This window comes from Xylaria bambusicola (genome assembly GCF_022495145.1).
Source record: "Xylaria bambusicola strain CBS 139988 unplaced genomic scaffold F5B22scaffold_2, whole genome shotgun sequence".
Classification (NCBI taxonomy): Eukaryota; Fungi; Ascomycota; class Sordariomycetes; order Xylariales; family Xylariaceae; genus Xylaria; species Xylaria bambusicola.
Window position 1 is genome coordinate 43,149 of NW_025953555.1, and position 25,180 is coordinate 68,328.

Consider the following 25,180-nt stretch of genomic DNA (forward strand, 5'->3'; position numbering starts at 1 on the left):
TTACTCTCGAAGCTGTTGTCCACACTTTACGTGGTGCTTTTTCTTATAGGAACTACGAACTTGTGTGCATTTATTATGGCCGTCTCAACGAACTGCGCGCACGCGTTCAAGATGATTAAGTCGGATAGCACTTTGGTTCAATGGACTTGCAACCTGTGCTACTCGGGTCCTCACTGGTGGATTTTCGAATGTCGATATTGCAAATTTCACAGTTGCCGCGCCTGCATTCGCAGCGCTTAGAGTTTTCCCGCGAAGGTCTTGTACCGGCGCTACCTTAAATACGATATAGTATGCCTAAGTCTATCTAACGCTACACTAGCCTTCCGCTATCTCCTATGCTACATCAATCCCCCCCTAATCCACCAACCCATTGTAGCCCAGCCCAATTATAAGCCTCAGAGGTGAATGCTAAGCGGATTACGGATGCTCAACAGCGGCTAGCCAGACCATTGCCCCTAACGGGAGTCACGTCCATCATCGCCCCCCGTTAAAACCATCACCTAACCCATAGGTGTGCCGAACTAAGTTCCATTTAAAGGGAACGAACCGAACGCATAAGGCACGGAAGTCCTAAAAGGAGTGGACACGGAGTCATGACCTAACGCGCTTAAGAAGTGAGAAAATGGCACTGAAGCCCCTATGTACATAGAACAGTAGCGGACAGCTGCCACGTTTTAGTGCCCTTGCGGAGGCCTGGACTAACTGCAACGCAGAATAGTCCCTACAACGTTAAACACCATCAATCAATCAACCAATCAATCAATAAATCGATCGATCAATCAATCTATGCTATATTAGTGTTTAAGGAAATGTAAGTAAGAAAGGGGCTAACGTCTCTTTCTCTAGGACTTCGTTACCCGTTATTGTCTCTTAAATGACATTGTTAGGGCTTATGTTATACTTATTCCTATTAAGTTTCGATCCGGACGCTATCTACACTTTCAACCTCTTACTTTTAAAAGCTGTCGGCTTAATTTATCAAAAATTTTTGGTGGTTACTGAGATATTCCCGATATAAAGGTACTAAGAGACTGTTAGCCATTAGCTCTGCGACCAGCAGTGCCTTTACTTTGGAATAAAACCCCTTCTCCTATTCCATGTATCTCCTGTATATATTCGATGCGCTTTTTTCGGTATCGTCTTTTTGGTCTTTCTCTGGCGAATCACCGGAAGAACAGATGCTCTATTAGTGAGGAGGCCTGAGACCTATTTTTAATGGCTTCAGGTTCTACGGATGGTGACTTAAATCAAGCGGTTCAATTGTATGGCCTTGGCTACAAATAACTTACCTCTATATTTGATCGTCTGAATACGTGGATTATTAGATGTACCCTGCTGTTGTTGACCTGTCGTGCAGTAGGCAATCATATCACGTAGTCAAGTCCTGTTGTCGTGCCTTGAGTTGTTTTGGATATGCCTTGCCCCAAAATAGCCATGGGCTATGTATATCAACCCGGGTCCTGCCATTACACTGGTCGACTTCGGTGATACGTTTCTTGTAACAATCCGCAGCTTCATTAAAAACGCTCGAACCATAGCTATAGTTTTCTTCTATCATCTAAATATTATTCTACTAATATGTGCATAGCTTACGCTTGCATATAATTCCAAAGATGCCGCCTTCATCATGTTCATCGGCTTATTCATATGTCGTTACTCTCCCACGATCGTTGGTCTTTTTTTTTTCTTTAGACGATATCAGCCGTCCAAGCCTCCAAAAAAACCAACATAGTTTGCTAAGGATGTTACATATATCATTCCTTCAATCTATAACAAGGAAATTTATTTATCGGATCTAGGAAAGTGTATCAAAACCTCCTTCCAGAACTCATTCGCCAAGATCATTATTGTGACTAATTCGGAGGCCACGCGCAAGCGCATCGAGGACATCGAAACTCAGGTCCTCAATGATCTAGGGAAAGATCCGTCTTGCAAAAGATCCAATGTCAATTTTCAAGTCAAAGTCTGCCCAGTCACGAGCAAACGTGAGCAATTGGTGGTTGGAATAGAAGCTGCAAAGACTAAGTTAATAGTGTTGGCCGATAACCATGTCTTCTTCAAACTACAGTTCGTTACTGACGTAACATCTGTATTCGAAAACCCGCTCGTTGGACTATATAGGACGAGGAAGTCTGTACGCCGTCAAGCACTAAAGGCGACAACATCTTGGGGTAAATATTGGGAGAGATACTGGAACTTCTTAGGCAGCACCTATCTTACACAAAATGACTTCAGGGCCCGGTGCACCAATGCCGCTAATGGAGGAGTAAATGTTGTGTCGGGACGAGCCTTAATTGTGCGAAGAAAGATTGTTCAAGACCCGAAGTTCATTTCGAAATACCTAAACGAACGATTCTTTTTCGGTCGTTTTGGACCGCTCAATTCTGACGATGACAATTTTTTGACTCGTTGGGTGACAAAAGAAGGATGGGAAATCAAGATCCAAGACACTTACGAAGCTACCGTTGAAACAACACTTGGCCAACAGCACAAGTTTATTGGGCAGTGTCTACGTTGGGCACAAACAACGTATCGGTCTAACCTATGTTCTCTTTTGACGGACCGTACAGTATGGTGGCGTCAACCGTGGACGGTCTGGTTAGCTTTAATACCAACTCTCTTTAATCTCTCCTTTCCCTGGGATGTTGCAATTGTCTACACCTTTACACAATGCGAATGGTACTCCAAAAAATGCGCCCTCCTTCTTTATGCGTTCCAGTTCTTTTTTAAGTGTATTAAAAATATGGGACACTTTTACCTTTACCCTAAAGACTTCTTTCTCTATTTCCTAATTCCACTCTATCTTATGTTTACTTGGTTTCATTTATTCCTAAAGGCTTATGCTGCCTTAACCTTTTACGTCACTGATTGGACAGGGAGGAAGCTGGATAGCCCCGACGAAATCTAGTTTGGTTTTACGCTTAATGTTGATGGTGTCCTAGTTAAGGGTAAAGAATCCGTTAATAGTGCTTAAAAGATAATAAGGATGCTTTAAATAAATGAGATAAAAGTATTCTTTTGTCCTCTTTTTAACTGCCTTTTAACTTTCTTTTCTCTTATTATAATACCTGCTTCTGGCTTTACAATATGCTGTTTAATAAGGGTTGGGTGTGTAAGTTCCGTGAATAAGGTGCCTTTGTTCTCTTGCTATCGATGGATTATGGTGACCATCTATATTATCCGAGGCTAGGATGAGGCAAGCTATCCTCTTGGTATTCTAACACTTTGTCTTGTTTGCAACAGCATTCTTGGAACACCTAGGAATGCAAAGACATGGATAGAAATACCTCCTTCAGGATTTAGATCTAAATGGGCCTTTTGGAAGTTTCTTCTCTAGAAATAGTCCCTTTGCCTCGTCTCCGGACCTGAAAGGTTTTTTGGGAAGACTACGCGCGAGCCCCGGTGATTACAACAGCAAGTGTTACTAAGCGATTCGAGACAATAGCTGACTATCATTAGGGAAATATTCTAGGTCGTTCTATTATTGTTCTATACATACATTAGCGATATATATCTGTAAGTAATTAATATATTTTACGCCGACGCTGCGCAATAAAGTTGAAGGCAACTGTAAAGGCGGACTAGTTTGCAAAGCCCTACTAGAGGCTGTTGATTACCTTATTTATAAGTTTCCTACCATAGTCTTCGACTAAATTGTCTACTTGTTAGGCTAGCTTGGCAAGTAGTTTCCTGTGCGAAATGAAAATGTTAGCTCTAAGCATAGCTTTGAAATTATAGATTAGATTGTTTACTAGATGGTTCACTATTAACAAGAGATAAATTCAAAATATATAATAAATGTAAAGCTAATATGTTTTTTTTTGTTTGGTTGCGGCGGCCTTGCCCATATTTAATAATGGTAACCAAAAATCGCATGAAGACTAGTATCAGCTCAGGTATTCCGGCGAATCAGGCAGTCCGGCTAGCATATCTCTGAGGGCAAACCCCTGACCATAATTCTAGGGAAGTGACTAAGGCTGTTCGTCTGCGGGGGCTATAGGTTTCAGCGTGTGCTAGGAACACACCGTTAAGAGGTACCAAGGGCTAAGGGTTACCGTCAAATACAGAGGTAGTATCCGAAGTGGTCATAAATGGCTGGTTCGGCTTACTGCAAGACCAACGGGACTTAGCATTTCCCGGATAATATTCGTTACTATTCGTAAGGTCTTGAGGGCTGCATAGCTATGTCGTATTTTTTGGGCTTGGGTAGGAAAGGCGCTTTACAATATACGTCCAAGATCAGACCCATCTACGGCCGTATACTCAGGCTGATATAGTGTTTTGAATCTGACCTGACAGTAAGCATAGCATACTGTTCCATATCGCAGAATATAGACACATGCATTCGTCGCCGAGCTTTCTCAAGACACACCATTTATGCACACTAGGTCTACCAGTTGTAAGGTCTCTCTCTCGAATCCCGAAATACTGGATGCGCTTCGCAATCCTGGTAATAGGAACGAGGTTCTAGCGCATCTGACTAATGTGTAAATTAGGGATATCTGACCAAACAGTACCAAATCCATGTTGGTCAGTCCTAGTAAACTCGGGGTTTGCCTTAGCCATTTCCGGCCCTGCTGTTCTACCGGATACGTATCCGGTCATACGCGTGCCACCGCTCTTGGTGTGATGGATAATTGTACCGGGCTGTGACCATCCATGTACTTTTGCTATCGCTGCATCATGTTAGTTGGTGGGTCGTGGGTATGACAAGATTGGCCGTGAAGCCCTGACCTGAACTCTTGTTACAGTCATTGTGCCCAATACAACATGATACAGAGACCCCTCACTAGGTCATTCCAGATCATGGAGTCCGATGGCAAGCATGAATCGTACGAGAGAAGCGAGAGCATACTACGTAGGTCGGAGGGAAGTCGAAGCTTGCGCTGGCAAAACACCCACTTATTGAGGCATATACGTAAAACTAGCAAAGGGGCATTACTAACTGTGACTCTCTCAAAATTCTCTTTGCCTTCGGCTTTATATGTCTACTATGAGAGAAAGGATTGTATGGCTATATATTGTTGATTACTTGGAGAGGGAACTTGTGTCCCCTCCGATTACGTGGCTACCAGTCTTTGCTTCAACAGTATGTTCCCTAAGAACTATACAAACCATGTAGCTTAGTACTAGGATATCCGCGGACATTTTGGCTAAGCTCAACGTTAAAGACAGCATGTTTGGTCATATTCCTTGGTACTTGCTATGCAACTACCCCGGGCCCGCTCTGAATATAACCTAGGACCCCGAGCCCTAGAAACTGTATGTGTAGGATTTTAATCCGATTGGCAATGGTTGCAGAAGTATAAAGCGCCATACTGCAGATGCCTTCATATATATAACAGCTCCTTAGTAGCTAGGCAGCGGCGTAACAGATAGTACTCCCGGCACTACTAATATCCGACCATAAGACTATTTTCGGGGGCATTTTGCTATTTTATATTCCCTCACCCTCTATTACCACTGTTACCATCTTCATTATTCCAATTTATGAATGGGCTAACTTCGATTTTATTATTCCTGAGGTATCCCATTTTAAAATTTTCAGGAACCGGACTGCTTTTAGATTATACGTAACTTTTGACCATGAGCTCTGTCCAAGATCATGCTATAATGGGTCCTCCGCTAGTTAAGCGGGTGACGGACGAGCTTAAAACTTCTTCAATCGATGATCGGCAATATCGCATTATCCGTTTGCTAAACTATCTAGAGGTTTTACTCGTACATAACCCCAAGATGGATAAAGCTAGTGTGGCGTTGGATGTGAATGTTGGAAACTTCAGCGATAATAAGGATATGCCAAGCATAGCACACGCCATCGAACATGTGCATGTTTTTTCATATTAATATAATTATTAGTGAACCTTATTAATACTTTATAGCTTTTATTTATGGGTACTAAGAAATATCCAAAAGAGAACGTATATAATGTCTATTTTGCCTCGCATTCGGGCGACTTTAACGCTTACACCGGTGCCACCTCAACTAACTTTTACTTTGAAATTGCCGCCTAACCAATCAATGGAGAGGAACCTTCTACGATTAACCTGTTGCCTTTATTTGGCGCGCTGGATTGGTTTGCTTAGTTCTTCATTGCACCCCTTTTTTTCCCTTCAACATTGGACGGTGAACTCTGCATCCTTGACTTAGAGTACATGAAAAATTTTTAAAATGATTGGTAGCGTTTGAATCAGCTCGAAAAATCTCAATTGAACCCTAAGCATCCTTATTGCTATTTTCCCACGGGTAATTTTAAGGTGCTTAAAACTATACCCGAATCTAAAGGTCTTGATGTTTGACAGAAATTGATTGATTTCTATAATGCTCGTTATTCTGCTAATCGGATGAAGCTCTGTGTTCTTGGAAGAGAAAGGCTAAATGAGCTCCAATCGTTGGTGGTTGATCTGTTCTCGAATGTACCGAACAAAGACCTGCTACGGAATCGCTGGGAAGACCAAGTTCTTTTTACCGAAGACCAATTTGCCGTGCAATGCTTTGCGAAACTAGTTGCGGGCCTTCGACAGCTACAATTATCCTTTCCTTTTTTGGATGAAGAGTGGCTTTTCAAAACTTGGCCGAGCCGATACATCATTCACTTAATCGGGCATAAAGGCCCCGGGAGCATTATAGCTTATATTAAGTCAAAAGGGTGGGCAAGCTTGCTTGTTGCTAGTGTAGACCAAGTTTGCCCAGGCACATCGGGTATTTTTAGATGCGAGATTGGACTAATTCCAAAGGCAAGCTCCTCACTTTAAATAGACTTAGAAAGACGTAGCTTGTTGCTAACATTACGGAACAGGGTTTCGAAAACTATTATGAAATTGTGAAAGTTTTTTTCCAATACGTATCTATGCTTTAATAAATGCAACCACTATAATGGATTTTCGACGAGCTAAAAGAAATTGCGGATATTGAGTTCAGATTCCAATAAAAACTACTAGCCAGTTATTTTACAAGTATGATATGCTCCGTAATGCAGAAACCGTTGCCAAGACAGTGGCTACTTTGCGGGGAAAGTCTCTTGCGACAATTTGATCCTGTGGCAATCAGCAAGGGTGTTGTCCTTCTATAACCCAAGAATTTGAGGATGACGATCGTGTCCCAGGAGTTTCCTGGAAAATGCCTTCCTGGAGAGTGGAATGAAAGGGAAAATTGGTATGGCACAGAATATATATTAGAGAAGATACCCGAAGGTTTGCTGGCTGAACTCTTAAAGGTAGTGAATATTCCAGTAGGAGGTCAAATTCCGTCGCTTCATCTGCCAACGAAAAACCGCTTCCTCCCTTCCAACCCCGAAGTTACGCGGAAAGAATTCGGGAGGCCGGTTCTAGCACCAAGGCTAATCCGAAATAACCAAGTCGGACGGACCTGGTGGAAAAAGGATGACACCTTTTGGGTTCCGAAGGCAACCACTATCATCAGTATAAGAAACCCGCTTATGTTTGCATCCGCGGGAAATTATATCAAATCAACTTTATGTACGGACCTTGTATACCATGCCTTCGAAGAGTCTTTGTACGACGCGAGACTAGTTGGAATGTGGTACCGCGTTCGGCTAGATTCTCGGGGCTGGAAAGTTGAGGTATCGGGCTGGAACAACCAGTTGGCCATTCTGTTAGAACAAGTACTTACCGAAATGTGCAACCTTGATATCACAGACACGATGTTTGAAATGGTTCAAGAGCGCACGATTCGAATCTATAAAGGTAGGGGGGTACGATAACCCTTTCAGCAAGCTTAAGATTATATTGATTAGCTTATATCCGACTATATATACGTTAAAGAACAGTTTATTACCGAGTTGCCTATTATTACTGTTGAAGATACCCGTTATTTCTATAAACAAGTTATATCACAGCTGCACTTTGAAGCCTTTATCTATGGCGACGTTAATAAAGAAGACGCATTAAAGTTGACCGATATAATCGAAGCTATACTACAGGCTTAGGTTTTACCCGAAGAGGAGTGGTCCGTTCCCCGGTCTTTTAAGCTTCCAACAGGATTGAACTACCTCTATCGGAAATCTTTAAAAGACCCTATTAATGTAAACCATTGCATCGGGTATTATCTTTACGTTGGTTAGAAAGGGGATCGAGTGACCTTGGCCAGGGCGTAACTACTTAGCCAAATCCTCCGTAAGCCAGTATTCGATCAGCTACGGACTAAGGAAAATCTTGGCTATGTAGTTTTCGGCGATCTCCAAGTCTTTGCAAGTACCTACGGGTACAGTTTGTTGATCTAGAGCGAAAGTAACCCGATGTATCTTTCGTCTCGGATTGACTTATTTCTCCAGGAGCAGGGTCAGGCTTTGCAAGATATACCGGCGGCTATATTCGAAACCTACAAGGAGAGTGTAATCACCGGCTGTTTAGAGAAACTAAATAATTTAGATGAGGAAACTGCGAAACATTGGGCACAGATTATTAATAAATCTTATAACTTTGAAGCAGGTATATACAACCCTTTTCTTTAGTCATGATATAGTTCAATATAGCGTATCAAGATTAATAGTGCGATTAGCTAAGCTAGACGCCGCCTAGATAAAGCAAGTTACTAAGGCCGATATAATAAAGTTTTACTCTATCTTTATCGATCCTAAGTCCACGTCCCGAGCGAAGTTGATGGTGCACCTTATCGCTAGCAACGCTTCGACTAAACCTACAGAGTGCAAGGACTAAGGGCCGGTGTATCCGAACGGAATAAAGGTTACCGAGATCTCAAGCGTGCGGGAATTTAAAGCTGGACTGGAAGCTGCTGTTAAACTAGGGCTGGGATTAGGGGAGCATAAGTAAGATTGTTGAGATCGAAGCCTTGAATGGTCCATTTCCGAAAGCTATTGGCTCCGTCCGAAGAGTGTGTTTCTAATAAATATAATGGCTGTGGATTCTAAGTGGAACGTTTTAAATATTTGGTAAGCTTAAGGTTTTAGAAAATAAGAAGGCAGTTATTCGGGAGTTGGATAAGTATGTGCTAGCGAATTTACTACTGTTTTCCTTTGTTAACCTTCCAGCTATAAAGGTGTAACCCTTTGGGGTTGCCTACGTGTTAATCGCCTGAAGTAAGGAGGCCCGTGAGTTATAATTGCCTTCAAGGGCAGATAATCATCCGAAAATGAAGATATTGTTAAGTTAAGTCCAGTTTGACCAAGAAATGAAGGCGTGTTTATTGTATAGAAATCCTACGCGTCCTATCAACACTTTAATTAATAACTGTTAGTAGCCGGTGCTTATATAATCTATATAGGGACCCGCTTTATGTAACTAGGATTAATTATAATAAACCGACTGACATTCACTATCGGAATACTTCGAGCTTATAGTCTCTAAGCGAGGGAAACCTGAAGCGATAATTACGGAAGACCGCGAGGAAAACTTAAGTGCAGGTATAATTGCCTTGTTAACCTGGTTTGTAACTTGGTTGAAATAGATCTACGGCAGTGACCAGACGTCCGGCAAGCTTAAGACCGCTGTATGGGGCTTATTATGGACTGATCCGCGCCAAGATACTAGATTAGGTAGGTAACTAATCGGTTCCAAATTATCGGGATATTCATTTGATCGAGTTTGACAAATTATTGCACCGAGCTTAACCAAATTGACTAGCATATTTATTCGGGGCTAAGTTATATATTCCCCCCCTTGACTCCGAATTTTTTTGGGTTTATATTAAAATCGCTGTTCCTATTACGTTTGATTATCAACCCAAACTTTTGGTCTATCCCGCACAAATGGATAGTCCTTACCCTTTGTTTCCAACGGCAGACGAGGTGAAATGGGGGGAGTCATATTTTTTAAGGCAGCACAAAGAAAAACTGCTGGATGCTGCCTACAAAGAACAGCTAAAAAAGATTAACAGCTGTTACCAAGATAAAAATGAGGCAGCAAAGCAAAAGCAGCTAGCCTTAAATAAACATTAGATGGAAGTAGTTGTAGCATATCACGAGCACCGGAAGACTACGCAGCACTTAAAAGTATCTACGAAACAATAACTACGCCAATTGCGTGAAAGACATTTTTCCCAATATTAGCAGGCGACCCAAGCAAAGGTATGAATCGTTTAAATCTTTTCCAGCGTAATGGCGTGATTTTTAACATATTCCTTTAGGTCCCTCCTTAAGCTAAGGTTTTTCAAGACATCCCCCCTTAAGGTGTCTATAACCTGGATAAAGAACAATAAACCCTATTAAGGAGGTACTTAATTAGAGATAGGGAAGGTATAGAATATTCTTTAAAATAAATAATTTTATCTAGGTCTTATACTTACCACTTAACAGACTTGATATAATAAACGTATATAATAGTATTAATAGTTTTTCTTCTTTTAAGTTTTATTAGTTAGCTTTACGTTTATTTTATTATTATTTATATAATATTATAGTATTACTATCTTTTAAGCTTATTAAATCAAAATATATATTTTAAATATATATCCTATTAATATAGAAAATTTTATTATTTTATTGTTTAAGTATAAACTAGATCTGTTTTTAATTATATTTTATATTGTTTATATACTTAGCTATTGCTGTTAAAGAACTTAATATAGTAGTACGGTAATACGTAGCTTAGGAGTTTTAAATGTTCGAACTTTAAATATAGGATTTAAAGTCCTGTTACCTAAATGGTAAATGCGTATACCCTATAAGTAATTGCTATATCTTAAAAATTGCATTTATACATCTAACTATAAGTAACGAAATCTATTTTTCCGGGAAAATTGCTATTAGAATTATTAGGTGATTCGGGGGGACATAGTATGATAATGGCTCTCTTGGCCGTGTAATACAGGGGGAACTATTTTTAACTCTAATATTTGGCATCCAGGAACCGCTTTAGGCTTGTGGATAGTGCAGATTATAAGAGAAGTGTATTATTATTGGGGAGCTGGCTCTATGATTTATAAAGACATTATTCCGATAACCGTGATGTGCTTTGGAAATATTATCCTTTAAATATTATCCCTTAAATATTATCCCTTAAATATTATCCCTTAAATACCATCCTTCAAATATCATCCCTTAAAAACTAGACCCGCTGGGCTCATCTCTTAAATGCCCAATATACGACGGCAAAAAAAAAAAAAAACAATCATTAAACTGGAAAGACTATTTTATAAATATCAATGCATAAAAGTAGCTAAATGTTTATGTATATAATTTCCTTGCTTAAATCGATTGAACGCCTTAATCTTTGTACTTTGCTGTTCCTACTTAAATGAATTCTCTTAAATTCGGAAAATAATGCTTCTAATCGTAGTAGGCTGTATTGGTTGTCGGAAGCTTTTTGTGCTAGATCCATTAAATTTCTTACGGTTTTAAAGGATTGCCTAGAGCAGAGCTGCATAATATGTCCGCCCAATAATTTTAGTGTATCTAAGGTTACCGAGAAATTGCGATTATAAAGATCAGTTTTAAGGTAGGTGCTCCTTTATAAATGCTTATATGATTTTTTTGGCTTTATCTGAAGCGAAGAGCAGGGGAATCAATAAACCCTGTGCATACGCGAACCAGCGTTTGGAAAATCTTCTACGCATATAAACGTCTTTTTTTGATAAGGAGGACGAGACTGCATGATAGTGGATACTGATTGCAATACTCCTATCATCTTTTCCTATCTTGGAACTGACTTTACCAGCTTCCCGGGCTTTCTTAATAAGGTCTTTTAGATGATTTATTACTGTTGCCATTCGTACAAAGCACAATCTAGCTCTCCACAGTTCATTTATATTATGGGTTATAAATCTTTCAAAAGCTTGAAAGGCTTGGCTAACTTGCCTGTCATTATAATCGATGTTAGAAGGCTAAGAAGTATCTTAAAGCAAAACTATATAGTTGTTATATAGTTCCCGGCATTTGCTTGGCAAAAAGGTATAATTGCCTTAGTGAAGTATTATTCGCCCAAGCTGGCGCAGTTGATAATAATTTATTCGAGCGCGTTTCCTAGCTTTACAGCTCTTAATACCAGGCAGCGGAGGATCAAGATCCACTACACCTTCATCCTTAGCTGGCTGCATGGTTATTCGTAACGCGTTAAGGAGAAATCGCTAAGTTGGAGGATTCTACAATTAATAGCTCCGGATATCCTTAACACCGTGAAGTAATGTCTTAAACACACATCATAGTTGAGTCAGGGAGGCTGCAACCGATGCTATTTAAGTAGTTTTCTTGCGGAGGTGCGGAGTCGGTAGAAGTGAACCAGTGCCACATGTAGAAGCGATCAGTTAAGGTTTATTCAAAGGATCCAAAGTCTAAGTTCTAACCTGTAGTTCTACCCTGGGAGATCGTCTTATTAATAGAGGATTTCCGTAATAAGGTTCTACTGTTCCGTATCCACTTCTCGGTGACAACTTTTATACAACGCTGGGTGTATACTGAGCGGCGCAACTGGTTTCCCGCTTCTAGTTTCTTAGCTCCCAGCTTCTGGCCTCCTCCTTGGTAGCTCGCGTTTTGCTTGTAAAGGGCATCAATTGAAATGCACCACGGAGATCGTGAGGCTCGGAGTCGGTATCAACAAATCAAATATAAACTAAAAGAATTTCCAATGAACTGGCCTTGTCCCAGCCAGAGATTTCTACAGATACAATGGACTTTATCGATGGGCCGGCTAATTGATCCTCAACGCCTCCCGAGGATGCAGGGTTCCTCAGCGGTCAGACTGACAAGAGACCTCGCTGACTGCTTCTGCTAGTCGTTATGTGGGAGTGCCGAAAGAGGTCGTCATGGAGAAACGTGCTGTAACCAATCTTCGGTTAGGTAATATACGATGTAGTTTTAGTGGGGAACCGTATATAAACTGTATCCCAGATGGCGCCGGAGTGGTAACAGCCCAATAACTGCAGATTTAACCTCGCTCTTGTAAAAGTCCTAACGCCAGCCTGGGCTTGTAGATGCCCAGTTCTGACCAATTCTATAAGCACATTGCGCAGTCTTGCTTGTAAAGCGCTTACCATTCGCCTAGCCGGACTGGGCTCGCGCTTTAGATCGGCTGTCGAAGGAAAGACCATTAGAAAATCTGTGGCTATGTAGGACAATAGGAGGATCTTTCTATACCCGATCTCTCGCCACGCCATTAGATCTTTAGTGTAGCGCTCGCTTTTAGGCCGTCGCAGATGCTTATAAAGCTAGTTTGAGTTTTCATTCTGGCATCTTGCACTTATAAGGTGCTGCCATTAGTCCGATCAGCCGTCTAGCTGATCCTTTATCAGTATTCCCATGTGCATGTGGATAGAAAGAGAAAACAAGAAAACAAAACGGCAGCGTATATATCTGTGGAAAGTTTGAATAGCTCAACTACAGGTGTCTCTTCAATTGCGAGAACTTCGTTCTCGCAATTGGAGCGTCTCTAACAGTCACGGCAGCTACGCTCTTCCCTAATATATTCCTTGGTATATAACTACCGCCTATATATTTATTAGGTTTAATTTGATGAACCAAAAAGGGTATGGCGCATAGGGTAATAGTGTTGGCGCTTTACATCTAGGGTGGCAGGAAGGCGGACAATGCCGAAACATTGACAAATATCGAGTTGGTTATAAGACTGAGCTACTAAAGGAGTTTAAAGGGGCCTAATACAGATACGGGATCCCGTATAGACCAGTTGTTAGCAGTTGTTAATTAAAGCATAAACGCAACGCATAGGATTTTTATATAAATAAACACAACTTTATTTTTTAATTATAATATAACTAACTAAATTAAACTTTAATTAATAATATTTTTATTTTTAAATAATTATTTATTTTTTAAAAGTAATTATAATTTATTAATAGTTTTATATATAATAATTAATATATAAATAGCTTTAAAAGATTACGCTTTTATAATTAAAAGGTTAAATAAAAAAGAAAAAAATAGTTTATTTAAATTAAAATAAATAAAAAATAAATATATTAACACATTTCCCACTTAAATTGCCACCCTTATTGAATTGCCAGCTTTTTCTTAGCGGTACCCATACTATACAAAATAGCTGACAGGGTTACCTACCTATCACTTTACTTCAACTTTAAATAACTCCACTAATTTAAGCCGTACGGTTAAATAGTTAGTACCATTGAATTCGTAATTAAATAATGCATCTAATAGTAATTTTTTTCGAATTTTTAAAAAATTATTTGGCCGGTGCATCGCCTGTTGAAGCTTTTATAATGATTATTTTAACGTAGTTTTTTCTACAGCGGCCAGATAATTTTTTAAAAATTCGGAAAAATTACTACTAGATGAATTATTTAATTACGAATTCAATGGTACTAATTATTTAACCATACGGCTTAAATTGGTAGAGTTATTCAAGGTTGAAGTAAAGTGATAAGTAGGTAACCCTGTCAGCTATTTCCTATTGCGGGGTACTGCTAAGAAAAAGCTGTCAATTCAATAGGGGTGGCAATTCAAGTTGGAGACGCGTTAAAGCTTTATATATTAAAAACTTTTTAAAAATTTAAAAAAAAACATAAATAATATTTAAAAATAAGTAAAAAATAATAATTAAGTATAATAGTTTTTATATTTTTAAGTTATAGGTTATGGCTTATATGGAGGCTGTGGTGGCTTATACGTACCTTATATCATTATATATAGCGTTTGTAGGTTTATTAGTGCCTGCTGCTTTGGCCAGCTGTCGCTAACTAGCGCACAACTTGTAATTGTTGCTAACCTATAAAGCTAACTGCTATACATACAGCTGTACAATAGTTCTCTTTTCCTTTTTATACTTGTATTAATATACATTCCTAGCTGTTATACGAAGCCTTTATATAACATTTTATAAATAATAAAATAGGTTTAATTTTATTAAATATGTTTAACTATTACTTTTTTTTAATAATAAAATTATAATGCAATATACTATAGGCGATTATACTAACTGTCCAAAGCTGTAGCAGCTGGTGCTTATATAATCCATACGGGATCCTGTGTTTGTATTAGGTCTTGAGTTTGAAGCCTCCCCACACACGTGACCCTCTATAACGAAGCTTAAGTGATTGATTGGACACAATTTACATCTGCACTAAACACTTAACAATTTATCTTGAACAGTAAATTAACTTTGCCGTTTACATCTTGTAACGTCTAAAAGGGACCGAGTCACTTATACGCTAGGCCTCTACCGCTAATCCACTTGCAAGCTTTGTAGGTTTAGGCAAGTATAGGCTTAACTTTCTGATTAGCAACTTTGCCTTATCATTCGCCATATGGGTGACTAACTAAGTTTGGTTATTTACGATGTGGGAAATTCTCTCTCTGTTGCCTTGCCTGATTGTCTAGCTGGGTACGCAAAAGATCATATGTAAGCTCCCATGCGATAGCGGATGCTTGTACTTGTTATAGCTATCTCTTCGTATAGTTGTGAGCTTCAATTTCTTGGTAGTAAAGATGGGCCAAATCAATGTGGTTCTTATCTAGTCCATCTTGGACCCGTAGCGCGTATAGATAGCGGCGTCTGTTTGATCCCATCGTCTGCATGTTCACAATTAATCGTTGGGATTTCAAAACTTTAACGAATACTGAAGTTATTAAATGGGATCATTATCGATAGGCTAAGTATTCCGCACCTAATAGCAGCTTTCGTCGTCTTCAGGAACATTTAATATTCGAGCAGCTTTAGCATTAAGCTGGATAGCTTCCTCTTTCTACTCTTATAGCTTATTAATTAGCGCCGCTAGCTCCAAACGTAGAAGTTGTTCTAACAATATTAGTGGAGGCTATTACGAAGGGATCTATACCAACCTTGTCGTGCTAAAATTAGCCCAGCTGGTACTAACGCAAATGTTCCAAATCCAAATGCCCTAATTATCGAAAGTATACCAAGTCCCGCCCCTGTGCAAATAGGATTGAAGTTGCTAATGTTTAGCTAAGATCCGCTATATATATACTTCCTGTATTACCGCTTACTATGCTAGTAGAACCTTAAAATCTTATCTAATTTCCATGTCAGCGTAAATAGCGTTTATACCACATCAAGGTATTACGGATATCCCCTTGCTCCAATATCTTGCCATGCATTCCATCAATTACCGAAAAGATCCTCGGCCATGTAGGCCGAAGCTACTTAAGCTGAAAGCTGACCAAGTGCTACAATATTGCCCACTAACCCTATTTCCCTTTTCTTCGGTTTGCCTGCCGTATTATAACAACCCGTTAAAGAGTCGACATTGGTTATATAGCTACTCTATAGAGATGCCTACAAGAGTGCGGAAGGACCCAGTGCGTTGCTTTAGGGATAATGGTATCGACGAATGGAATTGGAAACGGAGGGAGCCTAAGGTTGCAGGAGATGGGGTTCAGAAGCACATGAATAGGCCTGTGCAATCCTTTGAGATGCGCAACTCTGGTATCGTCTCTTTACGGAGACGAGAAGATCTCACAAAACGTTTGCAAAATATGTTCTTAATAGATTAGATTGCCTTTCTTGGGCTAAACAACTGAAGTCTATGTAGCCTTATTTATCAGGAGATGTTTTTACTTGAATAAGAGTTGCTGTAGAAGTTTTCATAGGACTATAACTATCGTCTAATCTGCTCTTTCCCTACGTAAAATTCTCTGAACTCCATAAAACGCAACTTAGCGGCGTAGTATAAGTCACTAACACAGGCAATCCCGCCCCAACTTGTACCACGATTCAACCCCATCACTATCTTCTACCGCTGCTACTCCCAGGCACATTAAGATGAGGCAACGTTATATAGGACTCATTAGATCATGGTAAACTTTAGCTATGTTTTGCTTACTCGTCCTTTCTTTTTTTTTTAAGTCGCAAATTGCAGCTGATACACGTCTTAAACGGCCCGGAACTGTCTATCGTTTATCACCATCGAATTGGCGTCTTCCTCTGCTGCGAGCATACTAATAAGAAGTGTAATATATCCTAGTGTTCACTTGGGATAGTCAAGGCCGTGATCATAATCCATTTCAGTTAATAAAACAGTGTTCCTACGCACGCATCCGAATTCCAGGGCCTGAGCATCCCGATACTCAACTTAAAACTGGCGTATTGGAGAGCCTTAAACTCGAGAAAGACGCTGGAGGCCAATTCGAAAAGGCAATTAACAGCAGAACTTTAAGGCAAATTAAGTGCTGGCTTACTAGCGTTAGAAGAACCTCCGCATTCACTTCATGGACTTCGCTAGACTTAATAGTGTTACTTACTAGTGTCGGTAAACTAAGCAAGGCTGGGGAAGGGGTTTACGGAAAAATGGCAGGATAGTTCAGGCTATGCTTTACCCTGATAAAAGCCATAAAGTAATGATAGTTCTTAAGATTTCCTAGATCAACATTTGAATTCATATAGTTATTACGCATTATTTATCATTCATAACCTATTATTCATCTTATATAAGTATAAGTATCCATTAAGCAGCTACTATTAATATATGTAATAATAGCCTTTAATAGATATAAGCATTTTTATTAAATTATTAACATTTAACCACACATGGTAACATATTTGCCCTATTGGTCGCGTTTCATAAAGTCTTTTGCTGTCCTCCGTATAGGCAAAGGGTAGACAGTTTCCTAAGAGGACGTTAGCAGCTGTATATTTATAGGGTTTAAGGCTACACTAGCCAGCTCTATTATTAGTAAAGGAAAGCGAGGGTCCTTTGAAGAGTTATACTTATAATAACGATGGTGGCACCAAACTTAAATGTAGACATCGCAGTTAAACTTCCAGTGTATCTTGTCACATCTTAACATATAATTCTTAATCGCTCTTAAGAAGTTCTCATTTAACCTGTCTCGAGGCTTTCGGTTTTCCATCCCAAGGCTGTATTATTAGTCAACAAATTATAAAACAGATATTAACAATATATAATAGCCAAGAATCCTTATATAACTAGATATAGTATTGCTATTGTTTTAATATATAATTTAAAGATACTTTTTTTCGGTTTGCAAGCATGCGAAAACGGAAATAAATTAAGTGTTTTCCAGCAATAAATTAGAGGTGTAATACATTCACACTGTGCAGTCAATCGAATAAATGATTCAATAGTGTAAGATCAATAGCTAAAGAACTAAGTAAAAAAAGTGACTAGTTATAAAGGAGACGCCAGTAAATCCACACAGGGCTATCTCTTCCCCATAATCCGTAGATAGTTAGATGGGAAAGCTATCCAAAGATATTTAGATAAGCCTCCGATCCTGAGGTCACGTAACTTGTAATAGCAGGTGCTGTTCTTGGTTTTGGTCCTCTACCTTGTATCCTTTTTTTATATTAGGTCCCTTTAACAGGTCGTGGATACGGTAGTTTCCTAACAATATGCTCTTAACTTTTGGCAAATTATTCCTAGTTTAATTGTATGTTAAAAAAATCTGTGATATAACTTTTATTGGAAGATTATAAAAGATAGAAAAAAGCGTACAGGATGAGTTTATGTGGCTGAAGTATCTAAATTTGCTGCTCAGCTTTAGTTCGAAGACGTAGTATCTGCTGATTGTTTTGCATTCTTTAAATAATTAGCAATTGCTTGCGGTATAAAGAATAATGCCAACATACTGGAGCTGAGGAGAGGAGTGACTGGATTTGACTGGTGAGCTGCTTGATTTGCTCGTCTGCGGCAGCTAGGTTAAGACGGGCTTGAAGCAGCTCATTATACATGGAAGTCCATGCATCTTGCCAGGAAATGCAGCATGCATTTGATTGTGTGAGTAATGACTTGGTGGTGTTGTGGAGCTCAACCTCATGTTTAAGAAGAGTTTTCCATAGGGAAGCATTCTGATCTGCAGTGGAACTCATAATAAAGACGGTACAAAGTAATAGGGCATGCATTTTGTATTCTAGAGGGGACTAATGTGCGAATATTACCGCTATATAAAGGCTTTACAGAGACTGATAAGCTTGGATAACAGTGGTAGCCACCGTTTGGGTTATCGTGATTGTCCCAACCACAGCGCTTACCACCGCGGCCATTGAAGGCGTCACCGTCGCTGCTGATGATACTGGCAATTGAGGCTTAGTACTGGCTGTTGGCCCGCTCCACATCGCCCCTGTCCCATTGCCATATTTAGTCTGCATGCTAGCGGTTATTCGAGATCGTTCCCCAGGGGACCTTGTGGTCAGAATGTGACTGGTCAGTAGCGTTGGACGCACCCCCGTAGAGTTGCCAGCGTCTATCGTTGCTGTCGATGTAATCATGGTAGAAGTCGGCATAAAGCAACCAACTGAGCCTGCTTGATTAAATTGGATAGAGTCTGGTCTGTTGGTACTATTGGATATGTTTACGACATTGCAGGTTATTGTTGGTAATCCCGCACACTCCCTGACACGCTGTTAGTAGTGGGGAAAGGTATTGATTGGAAGGCGGCACTACCAGAGGATGTAAGCCTCGCCGTTAGGCGCTTCAACGGGAACGGGGAAACTAGCTATCTGTACGCCAGGGCAAGGTAAGCGGTTAAACGAGAATGAGACGGGCAGAAAATCTGCATTGGCAAATCCCAGCGTCGCCTTGCATGCGTTTCCTCGTGGATTGTTGATTCTAAGAATACCATAGTTAGGCGAGGCATTACGTCGCGTAAGGGGTTGTGCTTACTTTGCTTCTACCCCAGAGCCCGCAACTACCTCGAGAGGGGGCAGGTTAGTACAAATTAAGGATGGTGAGACTTTAGCAAGAGCTAAACTTCCAAGAACGGATGAAGTACGCATTTTCAGGACTTGACTTATTCGACTTACGGTTTAAGCGCTCTGGCGCAGAGGGATGGCTATTCTTTATAGCATGTCAATGGCGATACGCCTGGTCCTATTATTAGTTTCCTGGTTCTCGTCGACTTGTATTCTGTTTTTAAAACTCTAAACTTTATTTCCTAACTCCTAAAATAACCTTCGCTTTAAGACGAATATAAGGTATATAAGTTTAGAAGAAATATATGACCGTTCCTGACTATTTCACATTTATCCACACTAAAAAAATATGATGCCTGAGTCAGAGTTCACTATGAATTTCGAAGACGATATTTTTGCTAATCAGCAACACATTATGTCGGAATGCACGGTTCCCGGGCCGGCAGAATCGTCGGCTCTTGGGAAGGGCTGTGGAAATTGTGAAAAGTAAGCCGCCTACGTCACTATTTTATAGCCCTACAAACCAACATGAGCAGATTGCTTCTTCAGATTCTCCTTAAGCTTGAGTATGTCGAGAGAGAGCTGGCGCGGAACAGAACCCTTGAAAATCGATTCGACAAGCTTGACTCGGAGTTGGCCAAGAATAATAGGCTAGAAACAATTGAGAGAGACTTGAAGAGGGTAGGAGACTCAACGGTATCTCTCGCGACTGATCTCAGAACATTCTCCGTCGATGTAACTTCCCGGCTTAAAGAAATCGACGTATATTAAGGAAACTAGATAAAGATTATAAGATTAATGTATAGTTTTAATAAGTCTTAAACTAGTATAGGCGCTCTGCTATGTTTTCTTCTAACTTATTAATGCTATAATATCGTTTAAACTTTAAGTTTACGTTTAATAAACTATAAATCTAATATTACTAAAGGCTTGCCCAACGCACTTCGTATTTTTCTAAAACGAGTATTATATAATTTATATTTTTAAGACTTTACTCACTTAAGTACTACTTACTAAAGGAAAAATAAAAACTATGAAAAAAAAAACTAATTATAAGAAAACTTTTCTCTATATTTTCCGTACCAATAATTCTATAAGGAGTTACCTACATTAACTTATACTACCGCGCCTTTATAATGTTTTCATTCCTAGGGACTTAATGATACAAAGACCACCAAACCCCCGTACAGTTTAATGTTAAGTACAATGGCGGCTGCCGATCAAAAAAATCTCCCGCCGTTGCCGATCCAGGATGGTAGAAGTTCTATAAAAGCAGAAAACGCATTTTCTGCCGAGACATACATTCAACTCTTAGAAGATGAGAACGAGCAACTCAGACTAAGGAACAAAGAGCTGTCTCAAGAAGTGAAAGCGCTTGTAACACAAATCCAGGCGGAGAAAGGAAATAGAAAGTTACTCATGGAGGATATCCAGAAGCATGATCAAGAGCTAGAACAGCGTGATAATATTGTATCTGGTATGGCCAATGTCATTGTACAGGAATTTCAACGTTACAAGGAGATCCTCGAGTCCGCGAAAAAGGAGAAGGAGGAGATAACTATTGGCTATAGCTATTTTGAGAGCGCTTCGCCGATCTAGCGAAGTGACTAAAAATAGTCCTTTAATTAAGGGTACCAAGTGCTCACTCAACTATTTAACCCAGAATCCGTTCAGTCGTGAAAAGGAAAGAGCTTGTAAGAACAGTGACTAAACTTCAGCATGTCTATCACCTGTCGAGTTTTTGGCGCTTCCGACACGCTCGTTGGAGGCGTGCCTGTTCTCCTTCATTGCATTGATTACCCCGCACTAGTATTTGAAGCCACTACAAACGAAGAAGGAAGCGTCTTAAAATGGCACTCACTCAGTCAGGGGTCAGCCAGCGATGCAGAGCTGGTCATAAGCCTCGGCAATACTAGCTGGAGCATGACATTTGACGTCCTACGACACGTTGGGTCCAGCTCGAGCTTTCCACGAATCAAGTCACAGTTCTGTGTCCATACGCGAGCGCACCATCGAATCACTCTTCTCATCAACGAGGAAAGCTACGGGGTTGTAATTGATGTTACAGCTATGTCGACAGACACTCCCCCCCAAAGCGGTGGCTATCACGTGGCTCAGCCCGTACCACCACCTCCTTCCCTGCCACCATACATTGAGTCGCTGCCGCACATTGAAGAGGATTTCCAGCTGCCTGCCCCATTTGATCAATCCATACGAAACGAAAGCCATGGTCATGAGATTTCTCTAGCACAGATTGCAGAAGACACCTTGGCCGTCAATGAGGAGGTTCAAGAGATACCACAACTCATCGGGTCTAATGCTGGACCGCGACGATCAGAAAGGCTAAAGAAGATGCATTGAAGACGGTAACTTTATCAACACTCTCATTAACTAAATCTCTTGTTAATCAACACTATTTTTAATCAACTCTCATTAAAATCTGGCCATCTGGTTGAATAAAACTCCTTGAACTTCCTCCTAGTCCGTCACTTGTAGTTGAAAAATGATACGTATTCATGTCCCGTATTGCTTCGCGAGAAATTGACGATGTGGGGGAGAGGGATGAAAGCGTCATGGAAGGCACCCCGCCGTCACTTTCGGGTGACTGATGCACAAGTCTTGACTGTGTGGTGTCTGCAGTACGTGAAATCTCTGAAGTTTGCTCGTAGACGGGAGACTGGTAATTCCGCCTTTGGTTCCGATTTTGCAGCGCCCAAGCTGCTGCAGACATAATTTGAGACGAGTTTCGCAGCTGAGTGTTCATTAAAGCCGGTTGCACAAAATTGCCAACCTCTGGTGCAAGAAATGAACGTGTCTCAGAAGTTGAATCGGTGATAAGTTGCGCGGTTGGCGTCAAGCTTTGCTCTCGCGATAATTCCGTAGAGAGGGTCTGCAGAGAACGATGACTCCTCTGGGTCAAACGCGAGACAGGCTGGTGGGCATCGCTATCACCACTGGTGTCTGACTCGAATTGCATAAGCATAGCTTCGGGTGATTGGAGAGCTCTTAAAGCATCAAGGCCCGACAAGGCTAGCTGGCTGTTTCTACGTGGCAGGTTTTGAAGCGGTCCGAGATACGAGCAGATAATATCTCGCTGGATAAACAACGTAGTAGGGTAATCTTGCATGGGAGCATCCTCCATAAGACCAGGTAGGAACAGGTGAGAGTGAATGCAGTAGAAAGACCTTGCGAATGGTGATCCCCAGCGCCTGTTAAGATGTTTTTCCTGGTGGTCAACCGCCACAAGCGGAGTGTCCACTGTTCCGTCCTCTACGGGAAGCTCTCCTGGTGTTCGGAAGCCAAGGATCTGTGCGCGCCGCAAAAACATGCGAACAGCGGTGTCTCTGCGGCTCGCTGCTATGGGGGCCATGCCTGGCTCGCAGCGTGGGCCGGATGTGGATAAGTTCGGGTGGTCTCTGATGGCTGCCATAAAAAGCTCTTGATATGCAGATTGAGGATCAGGCTGGGTTGCAATCTCTAGGAATCGATTATCTTGATATTCCACGTAACGTTTGTTAGGGCGTCTCCAGATCTCTTTCAGCGCATGGAACACGGATTCGTCTCTTGACAGTTTGCCTAAAATGTTTGATTTGATTATTTTCAAACCAATACTTATGTATTTCATATTCTTGTGGAATGTTTTAAGGCTGGGGATCACCTCCTTCAAACTCAATATACGGTCTTCAATCTGCTGTCGTGTTTCTTGTTGCCAGATACGACTGAACAGGACTCGCTGTTGCATATGTTTCTGTAGCTCTTCACGATCTTTTTGGCTTGCTGACGGTGCGCGTAGTTGTAAAGTTTGAACCGTCTCAATATCTGTGGCGGCTTCAATTTCATGGTCGCCTAGTGTAATCTGAGCGAAAACATCGTAGATATGTTGCAAGCAATGAGCCATCACATCGAAGCCGTGGCTTGATAGGTGGTCCTCGATATTGCCGAGTTCAAACCCGTTCCAGAGCCCAGGAAATTTGCCAAGTTGATCTAGCTTATCGACAATATCCGACTTTTTCAGTAGCCTACCTAGGGCCTTTTGCTTATGTTTAGATAACCTCAACCTCCATTCTTTTTCACGTTCAATATCACCCAATCTCTGGTACTGACGAACTTTTAGGTATATGTCTCCGTCTGAAAAGGGTGTCTCGTGGTGATATTGTTCCACTTGTTTTCGGAGTAGTACGGTAGCGTCGCTGCCCTCGGGTATACAAAATATCTGCACAGTCCACCAAAACTCTGGCCCATGTGCCTTAAGTGCCGCCTCATATCGTTGTCTCCCATGAAGACACTGTACCTTTTGTGACGCCCGCAGTCTGGCATAAGGTGGCAAGCCTTGAGACAGAGCTTCAAGTGATGTATCAGAACTCGTTAGTACATCGTTCAGCTCGCTCGGCAAGACTTTAACTTAGATCTGATTTGCGTCTAACGTTGGACTGCAGTTGACACGAAATACTGGTAACAATCGCTCTATCGCTGTGTCGAGCCTGTCTCTACAAAGGTCAGTTGCAAGATTTTTTAATTGCAGCTGGCCTCTACCAATGAAAAACTCTTCCATTGTATATTGTGTGATTGTTATGGTCTTCAAAAATTATGTTAATGCCTTAACAAATAAGTAAATATATATGGGTATAGCATTTTCTTCCTTTTTTATATATTAACGTAACCCTAACAGCATAAAATATTTTCTTAAAACAAGTTTTCTTTTCTTGAATATAAGTTTTAAACCACATTTTTCGCGATTACAAGCGTGCGAATTATTATTTCAGCAAAAGACAAAAACCAGAATAGAACAGAATAATAACAATATATAGTATGCAGGCATTAATGTATTTAAAACAGATCACTTTACAATTTCGGAATATTTGTATAAAGTATTATGAATGAGTGAATATTGTTCTAGCTACAGTGTAAATGAGTGTATGCAAAAGTATGCCTTTATGTGGTTAATGAACAGGTAAACCGCATCAAGCCGAGAAAGCATGGAAAGCCGAAGGAGTCTCAGGGCTGCTCGAAGGCTGTGTTTCGTTTCCAGCGCATGAAGACGTTTCCATTTGATCATCAGCACGCTGCTGTTTCATTTTTTGAAGCTCTGCAAAAGTTTCTTTGTATAGCTGGTACCAGTAACAAGAGCCGGAATGACAGCTCTCTGCTTGTTGCACAGTACCTTGCCGCGCAAGCTGGTTGGGTTCAATGCGGCCGAAATGGATACTTGGCGACGGGAGAGGGATGCGAAAGGTTGGTGAGTTGCTTGGGGCAGGGAATTGATGAGGAGGCATTGACATATCTGGGTATGCGAAATGTAGACGTGGAGCATTCATCAATTTTGTTGGTGTAGTGTTGAGAAAGGGCTCTGCTGTGCTTGATGGGTTTACACCCTCTGAAGTCCGAATTTGAGCCATGCTGCGAAAGCGAGTCCTGCTGCTTTTGCTAAAGGGAGAATAAGGCCTTAAATAGATTTTGGCTACCTATAGGGATGGGGCCAAATAGGACGATCAGCTTTTTTTTGGGGGGGGGGGGGGGGGGGGGGGGTTGGGCGGCTTAAATCAAAGGCGGGTAAAATAAATAAACCCCAAAGAACGCCAAAACCCAACAAAAAAAAAAAAAAATTTAAAAAAAAATAATGGATTTTG

General features: G+C 40.7%; 6 protein-coding genes across 6 annotated transcripts in view; 5 read left to right on the plus strand and 1 right to left on the minus strand.

The window, feature by feature from the left end:
* Window positions 1–75: 75 nt before the first annotated feature.
* On the plus strand, window positions 76–240 carry F5B22DRAFT_632729 (uncharacterized protein; the record flags this gene model as incomplete). Its single annotated transcript, XM_047976729.1, has 1 exon — window positions 76–240. One exon carries the CDS (start codon window positions 76–78, stop codon window positions 238–240), a length of 165 nt encoding a protein of 54 aa, XP_047835528.1.
* A 5,346-nt stretch (window positions 241–5,586) lies between these two features.
* On the plus strand, window positions 5,587–8,678 carry F5B22DRAFT_632730 (Metalloenzyme, LuxS/M16 peptidase-like protein; the record flags this gene model as incomplete). Its single annotated transcript, XM_047976730.1, has 11 exons — window positions 5,587–5,826; window positions 6,183–6,293; window positions 6,351–6,702; window positions 6,942–7,060; window positions 7,106–7,714; window positions 7,757–7,888; window positions 7,949–8,078; window positions 8,145–8,203; window positions 8,243–8,353; window positions 8,396–8,450; window positions 8,551–8,678. 11 exons carry the CDS (start codon window positions 5,587–5,589, stop codon window positions 8,676–8,678), a joined length of 2,046 nt encoding a protein of 681 aa, XP_047835529.1.
* An 11,248-nt stretch (window positions 8,679–19,926) lies between these two features.
* On the plus strand, window positions 19,927–20,324 carry F5B22DRAFT_641314 (uncharacterized protein; the record flags this gene model as incomplete). The annotated part of the gene is made up of 2 exons (XM_047977974.1): window positions 19,927–20,039; window positions 20,090–20,324. 2 exons carry the CDS (start codon window positions 19,927–19,929, stop codon window positions 20,322–20,324), a joined length of 348 nt encoding a protein of 115 aa, XP_047835530.1.
* A 435-nt stretch (window positions 20,325–20,759) lies between these two features.
* Window positions 20,760–21,152, plus strand: F5B22DRAFT_641315 (uncharacterized protein; the record flags this gene model as incomplete). Its single annotated transcript, XM_047977975.1, has 1 exon — window positions 20,760–21,152. The coding sequence occupies one exon, from the start codon at window positions 20,760–20,762 to the stop codon at window positions 21,150–21,152; it is 393 nt and encodes a 130-aa protein (XP_047835531.1).
* F5B22DRAFT_584684 (uncharacterized protein) lies at window positions 21,015–22,064 on the plus strand. The gene has a single exon (XM_047973445.1). It carries the CDS (start codon window positions 21,273–21,275, stop codon window positions 21,912–21,914), a length of 642 nt encoding a protein of 213 aa, XP_047835532.1. The 5' UTR covers window positions 21,015–21,272; the 3' UTR covers window positions 21,915–22,064.
* A 2,898-nt stretch (window positions 22,065–24,962) lies between these two features.
* F5B22DRAFT_146112 (uncharacterized protein) overlaps window positions 24,963–25,180 on the minus strand; it is a 2,160-nt gene continuing 1,942 nt past the window's right edge. The window contains exon 3 of the mRNA XM_047969085.1: window positions 24,963–25,029. The gene's annotated coding sequence lies outside the window, so the exon portion shown is untranslated. The remainder of the gene's footprint in view (window positions 25,030–25,180) is intronic.

What these genes read in the sequence shown, in the direction of transcription:
- F5B22DRAFT_584684 (XM_047973445.1), top strand. Translation starts at nt 21,273, where the DNA reads ATGTCTATCACCTGTCGAGTTTTTGGCGCTTCCGACACGCTCGTTGGA.